Source organism: Hemicordylus capensis, chromosome 1 (genome assembly GCF_027244095.1).
Source record: "Hemicordylus capensis ecotype Gifberg chromosome 1, rHemCap1.1.pri, whole genome shotgun sequence".
In the NCBI taxonomy this organism is placed as follows: domain Eukaryota; kingdom Metazoa; phylum Chordata; class Lepidosauria; order Squamata; family Cordylidae; genus Hemicordylus; species Hemicordylus capensis.
The window spans coordinates 356,593,669-356,608,267 of NC_069657.1; the positions used below are offsets into that span (position 1 = coordinate 356,593,669).

At 42.2% G+C, this 14,599-nt stretch overlaps 1 protein-coding gene across 1 annotated transcript in view; it reads left to right on the top strand.

Annotated features, from left to right (window-relative positions):
* ZC2HC1B (zinc finger C2HC-type containing 1B) overlaps positions 1-13,978 on the top strand; it is a 30,800-nt gene extending 16,822 nt beyond the window's left edge. Inside the window, exon 8 of the mRNA XM_053290603.1 lies at positions 13,894-13,978. Within this exon, the coding sequence (XP_053146578.1) occupies positions 13,894-13,897 (4 nt within the window). The 3' untranslated portion in view covers positions 13,898-13,978. The remainder of the gene's footprint in view (positions 1-13,893) is intronic.
* The last annotated feature ends 621 nt before the right edge of the window (positions 13,979-14,599 follow it).

A 14,599-nucleotide genomic window follows, 5' to 3' on the forward strand; every position in this document is an offset into this window, starting at 1 on the left:
CTGAAGTTCTCAAATTATATAATTGGGATAATTGCTCAAGAGACAAGGAATTCAGTCTTGAGTTCCAGTGTTCCTTCATACAATCATAATGAACTCATAAATATCTTTAATTACATACTTTGCCGAGATTTCTGCAATATTGGCAGTAGTTTTGGGAGCCACAGTGATGGCAGAAATCACTACAAAGTTGATCCACAGACAACCAATTTCAACACCGCAATTTTTTCCACAGCCAAATCATATGGTGGCGGGGGGCACTGGAAATTGCTGTGTGAACTACTCCTATCTTTCAATGGGTCACAGTAAGGAAAGCTTCAAATAACCAGGATACTGTCTGATAACTGCAATCATAACATTACTATTGTGCTTGTCTGAATTAATGAAAAGAGATCATTGTTAAACTGAAGTTAAAAGTTCAAGTAAGCATGGCTTCAGTTTCTGCACTGAGACTAGTGAAGTCAATGTAGACAGTGCTTTAAAGAATATTCTTCATAGCAAAGTCTATCATCATCAAACCCCACTAGAACATTTATCATTTCAACTCCTTTTTATCCAGCATGTACTGATAAGTGCAGAGTCATAATCCTTATCTTGACAGGATTCTAATATCTTTATTCCACAGGCGGCTAAAATTCAACTGTAAACATACAGTGAGTCAGTAGATAAGAACTCACAATATTAACAAAAGATTTACATACCAGAATTGGTGTATACCAATATCACCCAGCCACTAAAATGACGATCCAGAGTGGCTCAGCTGGAACTGATGTACCATGATGAGCTATTTCATAGTGTTAGCAGGCAGTCCTGATTAGGATTACTGACAAAAAGATTAGAGATAATATTGTAACTTTATACATTTAGATTAAATATTAATGGTGTGTAGAGTTACCAACTGTCCCTCATTCCGCAGGGCATCCCTCATTTTAGGGATGAAATGTTGGTCCCTCTAGGGATAGCATTTGTCCCTCATTTTGGTGGCAGGCGAGCAGCTTCTTATTGTGAGAAGTTTTTGGTTGAAAAGTGGTATAACTTCAATATGTTCTAAATAACAAGAATGCTGGCATTATTCAATAGCATATAATTCAATTAAATATATGTCAACGATACTCAGGCTCTTGATTACCACAGCATACACCTCCCGGCCCCCCCAGCCAGCCCCACCCCCAACTTATGTCCTTCATTTCGCCCAGAGACTAAAGTTTGGGGCGGTGTACAAATTTTATAGATAAATAAACAAATAAATATATTCTGTCAATGAAATGTTGGCAACCCTGGTGTGTAAGACACATCCTGAGGTGCATAAGACATTACTGTAGTTTTATTGGCTGATATCCTGAGCAACTCAGCATGGAAGCAGCAGGAGGACACATCTGTCCTGTGGAAAGCTTTCCTAGCTAGGCGGCATCCGCCGCACATTGGGATGGAGTGAGTTTTGACAATTTGCTCTGGCCTGGAAGAGCTTTGTGTCACCTGAAAATATGTCCCTGGGGGCTGAATGACCCTCAGGGACATCTTTTTGGGTATGGGACACTTCTGAAGCCTGAACAAACAGTCAAAATTCACCCCACTCCTGCAGGTGCAGTGGAAAGCAATCTTCCTGATGCATCCATGCTCCATTGTTCTGGATGGTAAACTCTACCATTTGTAGAGGATTAGCTTATGAGCGGGAAATCCTGGTTATAAATTTAAACAGCCATTTGTGTACTATGTGTCCAATGCATAATTGGAGTAAACTCACTGAATACAGTGGGATTTACTTCTGAGAAAACATGCATAAGATTGTGTTGCATGAATTCTTTAGGCAACCCACTATCCACAGTTCACTAAACACAGAAGATAGCACATTTTGGCACAGGGCACTCTCACTCTAGTGTGTTAATTTTTTTACACATAGAAAATATGTGGGAGGAACATTCAAAAATATGATCCCAAATTCCAGTCTAAAGTTGCATAATCCACACTTCTATCACTTCAGTCTACTACCTGCTTCTGTGTAACATATAGGACACAAGACATTTAGTGCTTGAAATCAAGCTGCTACCTTGATTTATAAATAGTTTGAACAAATGTTGCTGTCTGACCTATTTTTATGTCTGAAGTGAAAGGGTCACTTCAGTTGCTGCATCATGCATCATAATATTGTGTATTCTGTATAATCTGAAAACATGCTGAGTGGCTTTCTTATGAAAACAAGACCGCAAAAGTGAGCCTGGCAGTGAGACAGTGAGTCTGGCAGCATTCTTTGTCAATTCAAAATCTATTACACATATTGCATACCATTCCATATTGATTAACTTTCACTTCTGGGGCAAAGAAACATTACAAGTCCATAAACATGGCAAACATCATGTATTAAGAAATGTGAATGCATTGCTAAAAGGTATTCATAGATTCAGGATTGGCATCAAAAGTTGGCATCCTAGGACAGCTGCCAAGCTCCCTGGAGCCTTAGATGCAGGACTAGCTCTTCCATGCTGTGACTTGAAGTGAGCTGCACCGGTGACACATTTGGAGATGTCTCCCCTCCCTCTGTGCTCATTTGCGTGCCCACTCACATTTGCTACTGCTGGTGTCAGAGAGGCAGGAGATGCTCCAATCTATCTCTATAAGCAGAACTCTCCTATCTCTGCTTCTGTCACCAGTTTTGAAATTGAGCACAAAAGGAGAAGGAGGTACGGCAATACCACAAGACAGTTACCAGATTCATTTTATTTCTCTATTTAAAATATTTATACCCCGCCCCTCCAGTGTGCTACTGCTCAGGGCGGCTTACAACAATAAAATAGATACAAAACACAATAAAAGTAATAAAATTAACCAAATTGAACAAACAAGTTAAAAGTCAGGTTAAAAACCACAATCATTATTACATTCAAAGTTATATTAAAAGCTAAAAACTAAAAATTATAAAAAGCTAAAGAACCTACCAAATATAATCAAAAATGGAGCATTAAAAAGCGTCCTTAAGAAGGTATGTTTTACGTTAAAAACACTGAGGGAGGGAGCATGGCAAAGATCTTCAGGGAGGGCGTTCCAAAGCTGAGGTGTCACAACTGAAAAGGCCATGTCTCTAGTCCCTGCCAACTGGATCTCTGTTAATGGCAGGACCATGAGCAGGGCCTGAGATGATGAGTGGAGGGCCCTGGCAGATTCATATGGGCAAATGTGGTCCGACAGGTACCCCGGCCCCAAGCCATGTAGAGCTTTAAAGGTCAAGACCAGCACCTTGAATCTAGCCTGCAAATGGACCAGTAACCAATGAAGCTGCCACAGTATGTGTGTGATTCTCATAAAACCACTCGCACCCATGAGCATCCTTGCAGCAGCATTCTGGACCAGCTGAAGCTTCCGAACAGTCTTCAAGGGCAGCCCCACATAGAGTGCATTGCAGTAGTCCAATCTGGATGTTACCAATGCATGAGTTATTGAGTCAACACATGAATGTCAACACATGAGTGACTTTTACACATTGGCACCTTGGCCTTTGGCTCTTGCTCCAGGCAGTTGCAGGCTGGGAAAGCTCTACTCAATGGCAACAGCAGTGTTCTGAGACAAGCTGCTCTTTGAGCAGGGGAGCAGGGAAATGAGGAAGGACTGCACCCACAGCAGTTTTGTCCAGGGACAAATTGGTCTCGAAGAGAACATTGAAGTACACCAGCACCATAAGCCAGGGAGACTCCAGCACCGAGCCTAAGACCAAGTCTGTCAGAGTCAGTTCGGGACTCTGTTGGGCATCGGTGTTATCAGCACACCAACAGAAGTCCAAGTTTATCCCTGGTCTCTAAACTCAAGTACACACATTCAATATGGTCAGACACTTTGACAGGGATCCTGGTAAGGAAGATGTTATTCTTTTTGACCACACCTTGTCATAGCAAGCATGATGTGTCCCTTTTGCTAAGCAGGATCTACCCTAGTTGCATATGAATGGGAGACTACATGTGTGAGCACTGTAAAATATTCCCCTTAGGGCATGTGGGTGCTCTGGGAAGCATTCTTCTACATGCTCGCATGTAGAAGGTTCCAAGTTCCCTCCCTGGCAGCATCTCCAAGATAGGGCTGAGAGAGACTCCTGCCTGCAACCTTGGAGTAGCAGCTGCCAATACTAAATTAGATGGACCAATGGTCTGACTCAGTATATGGCAGCTTCCTATGTCCCCATGTCCTCAACAGAGTACCCTGGAGGGACCAGACTGGGCTACCAGCCTCAGCTATTAGATTTCTACTTTTCCTTCCTCTGTAATGGCCTGCTGACCTGTCAACGTTACTTCTTCTATTTCCCATCACCACCAGAATAGCCATCCCACAATCAATGGACACCCCCCTGCAATCTCCCCATCTCCAGATAAGCCTAGACACGCGGTAGACTAACTTTACCCAAGACTCAACATGTAAAGTTAAGAACATAAGAACAGCCCTGCTGGATCAGTCCCAAGGTCCATCTAGTCCTGCATCCTGTTTCATACTGTGGCCCACCAGATGCCACTGGAAGCCTACAGGCAGGAGTTGAGGGCATGCCCTCTCTTCTGCTATTACTCTCCTGCAAGTGGTATTCAGAGGCATCATGCCTTTGAGGGTGGAGGTGGGCTATAGCTCTCTCCTCCATGAAGTTATCCAAACCCCTCTTAAAGACATCCAGGTTGTTGGCTGTCACCACATCTCGTGGCAGAGAATTTTTGGAAGTCCAGGTATACTATGTCAACTGGATCACCTTGATCCACACACTTGTTGATACTCTCAAAGAACTTCAAAAGGTTCATGAGGCAAGATTTACCTTTGCAGAAGCCATGCTGGTTCTCCCCCAGCAGGGCCTGTTCTTCTATGTGCTTTACAATTTTTTCCTTGAGGATGCTTTCTATCAATTTGCCTGGAACGGACATTAAGCTAACTGGCCTGTAATTTCCTGGATTGCCCCTGGATCCCTTTTTGAAAATCGGTTTTACATTTGCTACTTTCCAGTCCTCTGGTACAGAGTCTGATTGCAGAGATAAGTTATATATTTTGGCAAGGAGGTCGGCAATTTCATGTTTGAGTTCTTTGAGGACTCTTGGATGGATGCCATCCGGCCCTGGTGATTTGTTAATTTTCAGTTTTTCCAGACAGTTTAGAACATCATCTCTTGTCACTTCTATCTGACTCAGTTCTTTAGCCTCCATCCCTGAAAAGTCTGATTCAGGAACAGGTATATGCTCTGTATCCTCTGCTGTGAAGATGGACACAAAGAACTCATTGAACTTCTCGGCAACCTCCATATCCTCAATAATCCCTTTCACTCCCTCATTGTCTAAGGGTCCAACAGCCGCCCTGGCAGGTTTCCTGCTTCTGATGGGTTTAAAGAAGTTTTTATTATTCCCCTTGATACTTTTAACTAAATGTTCCTCAAACTCTCTTTTCGCCTCCCTTATTGTTACCTTGCATTCCTTTTGCCACCTTGCATTTCACTGCCACACTCAACTTTAGTCGATTTTTTGTAATTGTTTTTATCTGCCGTGTTCGACTTTACTCTGCATTGTTAAAAAAAGTTTTCTTTGGCTCAGTGAGTGACTAAAGTTTCGAGAAACTACTAAACTATGTATCTGAAGTAAAAACTCATTGATTTGCAAAAGATTACTGTAAAGAGCAGTACAAAATATTGATAAAACTTCACGTAAAAGATGGTCGTATGTTATGATGTCTGACCTTGAAGATGAAATACTTTTCTCAATCATTCCTTCTGTTGTGGCTATTTATAAGAAATTATAGGCGGTGGAACTGTTTTGTTTTACCTTTAAAAATCTAGAAGAAAACTCTTAAAAATTTAAATAAATATTGAGGTATAAGTAAATAATTTTCTTGAGTCTTAATGTCTTGTCCGTTAAGCAATGGAGGGGGCTGAGGCGGGGGCACCATTGTTGGGCTGTTCTTAGGGCATCAGTTGCCCTTAATCTGGCCCTGGCCATACCCCGTGTCTGATGTCAGATACAGGGAGAGTGGCCAATCAGCCCCTGCAGAGTTTCCCATCAGTGGTTCGTAAATGGCTGACTGGGAGTTCCTTTCTCTGCCTCCATGTAAGATTAAAAATCAAAAGGGGTGAGGGAGCCACCGGCAGGACTTCATCTTCTGGCTGCAGGCAACCTCCCTATGCCCCGTGAAGAAGATTGCACACAACCTCTCTCTCTCTCTCTCTCTCTCTCTCTCTCTCCCAGCACCTGAAGTAACCTCCAGGCAAGCAACCATCCTCAATGACTGCTGCACAGGCTGGGTCGATCAGGGGTGTAGCAAGGTTGGAGTGGGCCCAGAGACAAGACTTTAAAATGGCCCCCCCTCACTGAAGCTCAGCTCATGAAGTAAAAAAATCTTAAATGAGGCTGAATAGTGGTAACAAAGAGCATAGTAATACACACACACACACACACACACACATATCTCCCCTATGTGCCACAATAGAACATCATCCTAAATTATTTTTTAAAAGGTTGTGTAAACTGTGGACGATGCAGGTCATTTAATGGTACTAGAGAAAGACATGCTGTTCTGATAGCTCCAGGTCTTGACACCCACATCAATTTTGGAGGATGAATACAACTGAAGGAAGCCCAGGTGGGTGCGTGGCTGGGGGAGTCAGTCATGTGACTTGCCTCAGGGGGGGCCCATGGCAGTAGGCCCCCAGACAACTGTCTCCCCTTGCCCTATTACAGTTACGCCCCTGGGGTGGATCATCCATTTACTGCTGGAGAGGGAGAGTGGTCAGGCATGTTAAAAAAAACCCCGCACACACACACACACACACACACACACACCATATACATACTGTTTCCAGTGGAAACTTGCCCTGCTATTTGCAGAAAATAGGTACTTCAGGGAGGATTTTGGAGAGAGAAAAAGCACTGAAGAAAAATGTTAACCCCATGTGCCATGATCCTGATCTGAATCACCCATGCCACAGTTACTTTTTGACAAAAAGAGACCCTTCAGTTTTTAAGCTTTTATGACAGATTTATCATACTATATACTAGTGGCCCTTTTAATTCGCAGGGGTTCTGCTCCCACCAATTTCCATAAATAACAAAACCGCAAATAGACCTTGAGTCTATGGGTATTCGGAAGGTTAGGTTCCTTGAGCTTAAAAAAACCCAGTAAAAAAGCAGTGAGGGGGAAGAAAAAAGGGTAGAGAAGCATAGTACCTTGTTCTTCAGGTCTCCAGGAATTCCCCCCAAATCCTCTTATTTTTCATTTAATTTTGTGTGTTTTTTAAACAAAAAAGAGCCACAAAATGGCTCTGTCCTTCAAAATGGTGGCTGGAAATGTCATCGGATGTCATTTCCAGCCACTGAAGAATGGCAGATAGTCAAAAATTGCCTATATTTCATGCCACAGATAAAGAAACTGGGTCTCTAAGACCAATCCATGGATACATGAAACTATGATCCAGAAAACCGCTGATAATGAGCGTCTCCTGTAGTGTAGCCCTTAATAACAATTCAGACGTCCTCCCTTAAAGCTGAACTTAACTTTAAAAAAGAAATCTCAGAAAATCCAGTCATGGATCTCCCAACATAAATACCTTTAACTGTTATATTTTCACTTTTTAAATGATTACCCAAATATTGGTGAATTTCCTTTAAGATGCTGATCATACCATATGCACCTGAAATGTAAATGCTAAAATTAAATAATTTTACTTAAGGACTACCTTCCAAAACTGTACAGTCAGAGCAAAGGTTTCTTGGGAGTCTGTTAACAGCTATCTGTCAGAATAGGTTCTGCTCTTTGAACCATCAGGAGTTTAATCTGTCACAATTTAAGAGATCACCTGTTGCATAAATGTAATGACTGAGCAGAGGGAGTTCTACTCAAATACCAAAATGAAGATAACCCTGTTTTCAAAGAACAAAACAAGCAGTTTTGCTGCAGGTGAGTGGCCTAGAGAATATAGATGATTAATAAAAATAAAGCTCTGGGAAATTAACTTGATGGATGAAGAAGTAAGTAAACTTGAATGTTCCACAGGAGATACTGCTAAATAAGGGAAGAAGAAATATGTCAGCTCATAAGCTGTTGAGTTCACACCTGATTTTGTTACAATAAAATGCTCCTCGTGCATATTCACACTACAAAATTAAACCAGTGACTTTATATAATAAATAGCACATAAACAGAAACAAGAAATAATAGGAAGTCAAGGATGTAACTCACAATGACAGGATAGGCAACCATGTCCATTGGCCCCTTGCCCCAAAGAACTGACCTACAGTACAAGCAAGCTGTGCATAGCAGAAGCTCAAGGCCACATAGATTTAGGGGAATGTCTTCACTGCTAGGCCTTACCTGGCTTCCCCTTCAATATACTATTTTATTCCTGGGCTGAATTAATGTTGTCGTGGAGACAGTCCGTTCCTATTAAGGATGTGCATGGAACCGGCGCAGGGAAGTTCGAAGGCGGGGGGGATGACTTTAAGGGGAGGGGAGGGTGAACTTACCCCTTCCACCACTTTCACCCCACTGGCACTCCATTGTAAACCAGTCAAGTGGGGTGGCAGCATACCTCCCTGCCGCCCCGTCTCCTCATTGGACCGGAAGTAAGCAGAAGTACACGATCCATGTGCGTGCGCGGAACTGCCGGTCGTTCAAACTGGTTTGGAGGCTGATAAAGGGCCTCTGAACCGGTTCTGTGCACATCCCTAGTTCCTATATTAGGACATAAGAACTGATATGCTGGATCGGACCAAAAGTCCATCCAGCAATCTCGTTCCCAGAGTGACCAACCACATGCCTTTGAGAAGCCAACCAGCAAATATGAAAGCAATAGCCCCCACCTGCTATTGATCCCCTCCAGCAACAGCTATTTAGGGGTATATTGCCTCTGAACGTGGGGGTTCCAATAGTCACCATGAGTAATAGCTAATGATAGACCTATCCACCATTAATGTGTTGAATGCCATTTTAAAGCCATCTAAGCCAGTGGCCATTTCCACATTCTGTGGCAGCAAATCCCACGAATTAATGATGCACGAAATACTTTCTCTTGTCTGTCCTGAGTCTCCTGCCAATAAATTTAACTGTACTACCCCAAATTCTAGTATTAAGAGGAAGAGAGAAACTTCTCTCTTGCCACTTTCTCTATACTATGCTTCTCTATACTATGCTGAAATTTTATAAATTTATAGCAGGTCACCATTTCCCCCCTATACTAAAGAGCCCCAAATGCTCTAGTCTTTTCTTGTAGGGAAGCCGCTCCAGCTCTCTGATGATATATTTATCATAAAGTAGTTATATCTCATCTTTCGATTTTTGTCAAAGTGCCTGAGATGGCTCACACAATATATAAAAATTACAATAAAACCAATAAAACTGCTTGGGGCTCCTTGGAAGAAGAGTGGGATATAAATGTAAAATAAATAAAATAAATAATATAAAATCAGCAACATAAAACAAAGCAAATCAGCAACAGATAAAAACACAACTCCAGCAACAATAAAAAATGTGGCAGTTAAAAACAGATATTTTAAAAGCATGGTGGAAGGTCAGGAGTCAGGACAGTCATGAATAATGTTGCTACCTTGTTAGCAGACATGTCCCATCCTCCCCCAGCCCCTGCCCCTCCCCATGCATTTCTCAAATGACGTATTTGCAGTCAGCAGGCGTAGGCCTGTGCTTACACTAGTTTTCGACTGCTCTGCTAGGCTTGCTAATCCTCCTTGGTATGTTGCTCTGTTAGGGAGGCAGGCAATGGATCTGCATTAAATGGGCATCCACAGTTTCTATAATAAATAAGCAGCACTGGTTGGGAGGAGGAGATATTATTGTAGCAAGCAGGGTCCACCCTGGTTTGCATTTGAATGGGAGACCACATGTGTGAGAACTGTAAGGTATTCCCCTTAGGGAGTGGGGCCACTCTGGGAAGAGCACCTGCATGCAGAAGGTTCCAAGTTCCATCCCTGGCATCTGCAGATAGGGCTGAGAGAGACTCCTGCCTGTAACCTTGTGATGTGAATTCCGGTTCGTCCTTGGGTCCGCTTTTTAGCCAATCAAACAGACTCAATGGGAATCAATTAGAGGCAATTTTATTGCACTGCAGTTGCAACAGGTAATCAGAGGGCTTTACGCTCTCAAACTGACTACAAATTGGTTATAGGTGCATCTTACATTTATACAATCTGAATGATGCTGATACCCTAGAAATAGTATACGTGGCAACAAAATGGTGGACTAAGTATCTAGTACGCATGCAAATGATTCATTGTTCATCTGGTGATCACTCCTTATTAGGTTACATCCTGTTTTCTTAACTGTCAGCAAAAGAACAGTGAGAACCCTGTGAGAACCAAGTTTCATAGATACATTTTAGTGGAGAGAGATAGTGACGTTGGCTGTGATGTCCCTGAGCTTGGCTGGGGTTACTTTAAGTCAAACTGAGGTTTTCTAAGTAAAATGGAGTTACTTTGGTTTTCTAAAACACATCACTTGGAGAAGCTGCTGCCAGTCTGTGTAGACCAGGCCTGCTCAACTTAGGCCCCCCAGCTGTTTTTGGACTACAACTCCCATAAGCCCCAGCCACAGGGGCAAATAGCCAGGGATTATGGGAGTTGTAGGACAACATCTGCAGGAGGGCCGAAGTTGAGCAGGCCTGGTGTAGACAATACTGAGCTAGATGGACCTATGGTCTGACTCAGTATATGGCAGCTTCCTACGTTCCACTGTGACAACGCTGGTTTTAAAAGCAGGGCTATATGGTGACGCTGATGCTGGGAGATATGTCCATTTTCTCCATCAGAAAGTGGTAATCTGAATCATGAAACTAAGGCAATCTTAATGGATCAAGCAGCTTCATTGGAAGGGAATCTATCCAAGAGTGTAGCTATAACTGAGCAAAGGGGGACAATAAATCCCTGAAGGAGCCACCCTCCCACTGGATGGATGGTAGCTTCCTCTTTGCTTTCTCCCTCATGCCTCTCTTTAAAAGATATGTGGGGTATAGGAGCCCATCTTCACTTTTTGTCCTAGGACCCACTTCAACCTTGCTATGCCCCTGGGTCTATCAGTACTGTGAAACACACCACCACTTGCCAAAATGAAATTAGGAAAAGAGTGACTTAGAATTCCCTGTGTAAGTATAGGCCCACCACTTATCACTGCAAATATTTTATTTTATAAGTGATGCGCCAATATGTTAGGTAGCAAAAAGGATATAGAAGTGGCCCTGGTTATTTGTGAGGGTTCAGCTCCTACCTATAGGCATGAATAACAGAAAGAAAAATAATAACAGAAAGGAAGGAAAGAAAGAAAGAAAGAAAGAAAGAAAGAAAGAAAGAAAGAAAGAAAGAAAGAAAGAAAGAAAGATGGTTCTCTGTCCCCAAAGCGCTCACAGTCTGAAAGAAACATAATACAGACACTAGCAAAAGCCACTGGAAGGTTGCTGTGCTAGAGTTAGATACGGCCAGATGTTCTCCACCTGCTAAATATAAGATAATCACCACTTTAAAAGATGCCTCTTTGCTCAGTTAGCAGGGGAATTATGGCCCATGTTTTTCTAGGCAAGTAAGCCCTCTAATAATCACTTACTTATTTATTTACATATTAACTACAAAGAATTATTTATGCATGAATCCTCAAATAAAAGTCACCAGAACTACCAATTTCACCTTCAGCTGTAAAATATGTCTGTTCTTTTCATGGACAGACCTTATCCTGACTGGATGACTAAGAACCCACAATCCTATGCAGGTTAACTCAGAAGTAAATATGCTTACAATTGTGCTCTAAAAATAAACTACAACTCTCCTTGATGGATCAGGCGGCCATCCAAATGTTTCCCTAGTGTAGAGTAGCTACTGAACAGGACAAGGCACAAGGTAGAATACCAAACCAAATAGCCAACTGCTATACAGAGGCATGTCAAGTTCCTCATTGTGCTGTGAATTTCTCTGCAGGGGCATATCTAGGGTGGGGCAGGCAGGGCACGTGCCCCGGGCGCCACTTGAAGGGGGCACCATTTCTTAAAATTAATTTTTTTTTAAAAAGCCTGCCAAAAACAAAATGGCCACCGTGCATGCTCAAATGGCCTCTGTGAGGCCCTAGGCCATACTATGCCTCACAGAGGCCACTTGAGCATGCATGGTGGCCATTTTGTTTTCAGCTGCCATTTTTTAAAAAAATAAATAATTTTAAAAATGGCCACTGCACATGCTCAAATGGTCCCTGTGAGGCCCTAGAGGCTAGCAGGGGGGAGGGGGGACCTTTGCAGACCCCCAGCCACAGCCTTTAGGAAGCCCCCCGAAGGGGCTACAGGTAATTTTTATATATATATATATATATATATATATATATATATATATATATATATATGTCACTGTACACATATTCAGATATGTGACTTGTATGTGACCTTCAGACTTGTATTTTTCAGCTGACATTATGGTAAAGTTATCTGAAAGATGGGTGTCAGATGTTTGGACAGGGGGCGCAATTTCAATGCTTGCCCTAGGCGCTATTTTCCCTAGATACGCCTCTGTTTCTCTGATACTGTAGTACTGGCTAATGTGTTCTACTGCTTCTGCCCTGCTTCATCATGTTGTCAGACTGCTTCTGCTGTGAGGTTGCTATTGGCCAAACATGAAACGTAAAACACATGGATGGATACCAAGTTGTAGTTCATAAAGGAGATACATATTCATAGTATTCGTAATTTAAAAGAGCACTGAACCTAGAGCTTATGGTGAATGCCTCTGAGGCATACATGAAGTTCTGCTAACATTTCCTAATTAACCAATAGCTGGATTATTAGGTGCAGAACCGGCACCATCTGTTTTGCAGCCCTAGGCAAAAATTAATTCTTCTGCCCCTTTGCAGCTGGTTGTATGAGCCGGGCAGGGGAGAGGCAGAGGATCTGTATTTTCTCCTGAGTGACCAGAGAGATGGGGATAAACCATTGTACCATTCACTTGTATGGAAGGAAGAAAAAGGGGTCAAATAGCCTTGAGCCACTGAAATGCTGTCCCTTTAGGTAACTGCCTGTACTGCTTTACAAGTCCTCCAGCCGCCTCTGCTGTATAAGTCTTGCAACAGCCCATTACTTTGCCAACCTATTTCAGCAGCAGCCAGCAGGCATGCCAATAAATCAATGAAGGGGCTAGAATTTAAACTAGGATTTAAAAGGAGTGCAACTTCCCAGAGAGAAGGCAAACATTCCAAGGCAGATGGGAGGTGGAATTAAAGTTCAGAAGGGTAATTGAGAAAGAAAAAGGCAGTGAAGTCAGTTGATATTCCAGGAATGATGAACAGGTATTAGTATATGATGCAGCTCATTGATTAATAAAACCATGGTAATCATTCTGGTGTGGTTTTTTATGATTATCCATAAGATGTTTATAAGAACTGACTCTTCTGTGTCGCTGGAGTGAATTACTGGTCTAGTAGTTGAAGCTGAGGGAGAATTAAGATCCCGGGCAACCTAAAACCATCAGAAATGGACAGCTGCTCAGGTCTTTCATAATAACTTGCTTATATAGATAGCGATTTTACTGAAGGGCTACCACTTATTAAATTGGACAAAACCTGCTCTGACATCATTCTGTAACCCTTTCTGCTAGGAGATGGTGTTTTAGCATTAGGACCTGGTTTACATAGGGCAGGCCAAGTCTTTCTGTTCAAAATTCCACTTGGCCCTTTCCCCCTGGAAGGATGTGCAAATGAACAGAATGTGTGCAACAATCTGACAACTCCAGTATAATGTGAAAACAGAATGTGGACAAGTCATAGTAATCCCTAATTGGAGGAGGAATTTATTCACAGGAAGTACTGAAGATTATCATTTGAATGCTAACATAAGCCCTAAACCTCAGCAGCAGCTTCTGCTAATGCCATTCATCCTCACAGCAATGCTGTCACATGATGACTGCTTCTATTTTACAGATGAGGAAACAAAAACTGTGAACAACGACAATATTGATTTGCTTAACTGCTACTTTAAAGGTGTGTATAATATATTATATCCTTCATTATTAATACACTCAACACAAAACAAACAACACAGTGCTGTGAGGATGATTTCAACAATACTTTTTCCTCCTTGCATCTTAAGATGCATATAGGGAAGCAGGGAGAAAAGGGTATTGCATGCAACAACTAAAGTGTCATGTAATACTGAAATGTGGAATCTCTCTCTCTCTCTCTCTCTCTCTCTCACACACACACACACATACACACTTTAAAAACTCCTTTTATTTCATTACCTCTGAAACTGTGGGCAAAAATTGTACGTGATGAGGTTTTAATCCAAGTATTGTATCACCACCATGCAAACGATATGGATATTTTCTCATCCTTAACTAATCTCCACTCTGTTTCCAGCATAGCTGCTGCATGACTAATTGGGGCATAGAGGTGTAAAGAAAAACCCATCGGTTGTTTATCTGTTTTTGCAAGTTGGGCTGGTTGTTCCCTCTCGAGTAGCATTGGTTTTAATATTCAGAGTCTGGACAAAGAAGCCCAGGGAAGCATTTGTCTATTTCCTGTTTTTCACCAAACACCTATACAAGGAGCCCAATGAAGGTGTGTGCTTCAACCTGTAAGACAGGAGGTGCAACAGGAATTGTAACGAGTTACAGGCTTTTCTTAA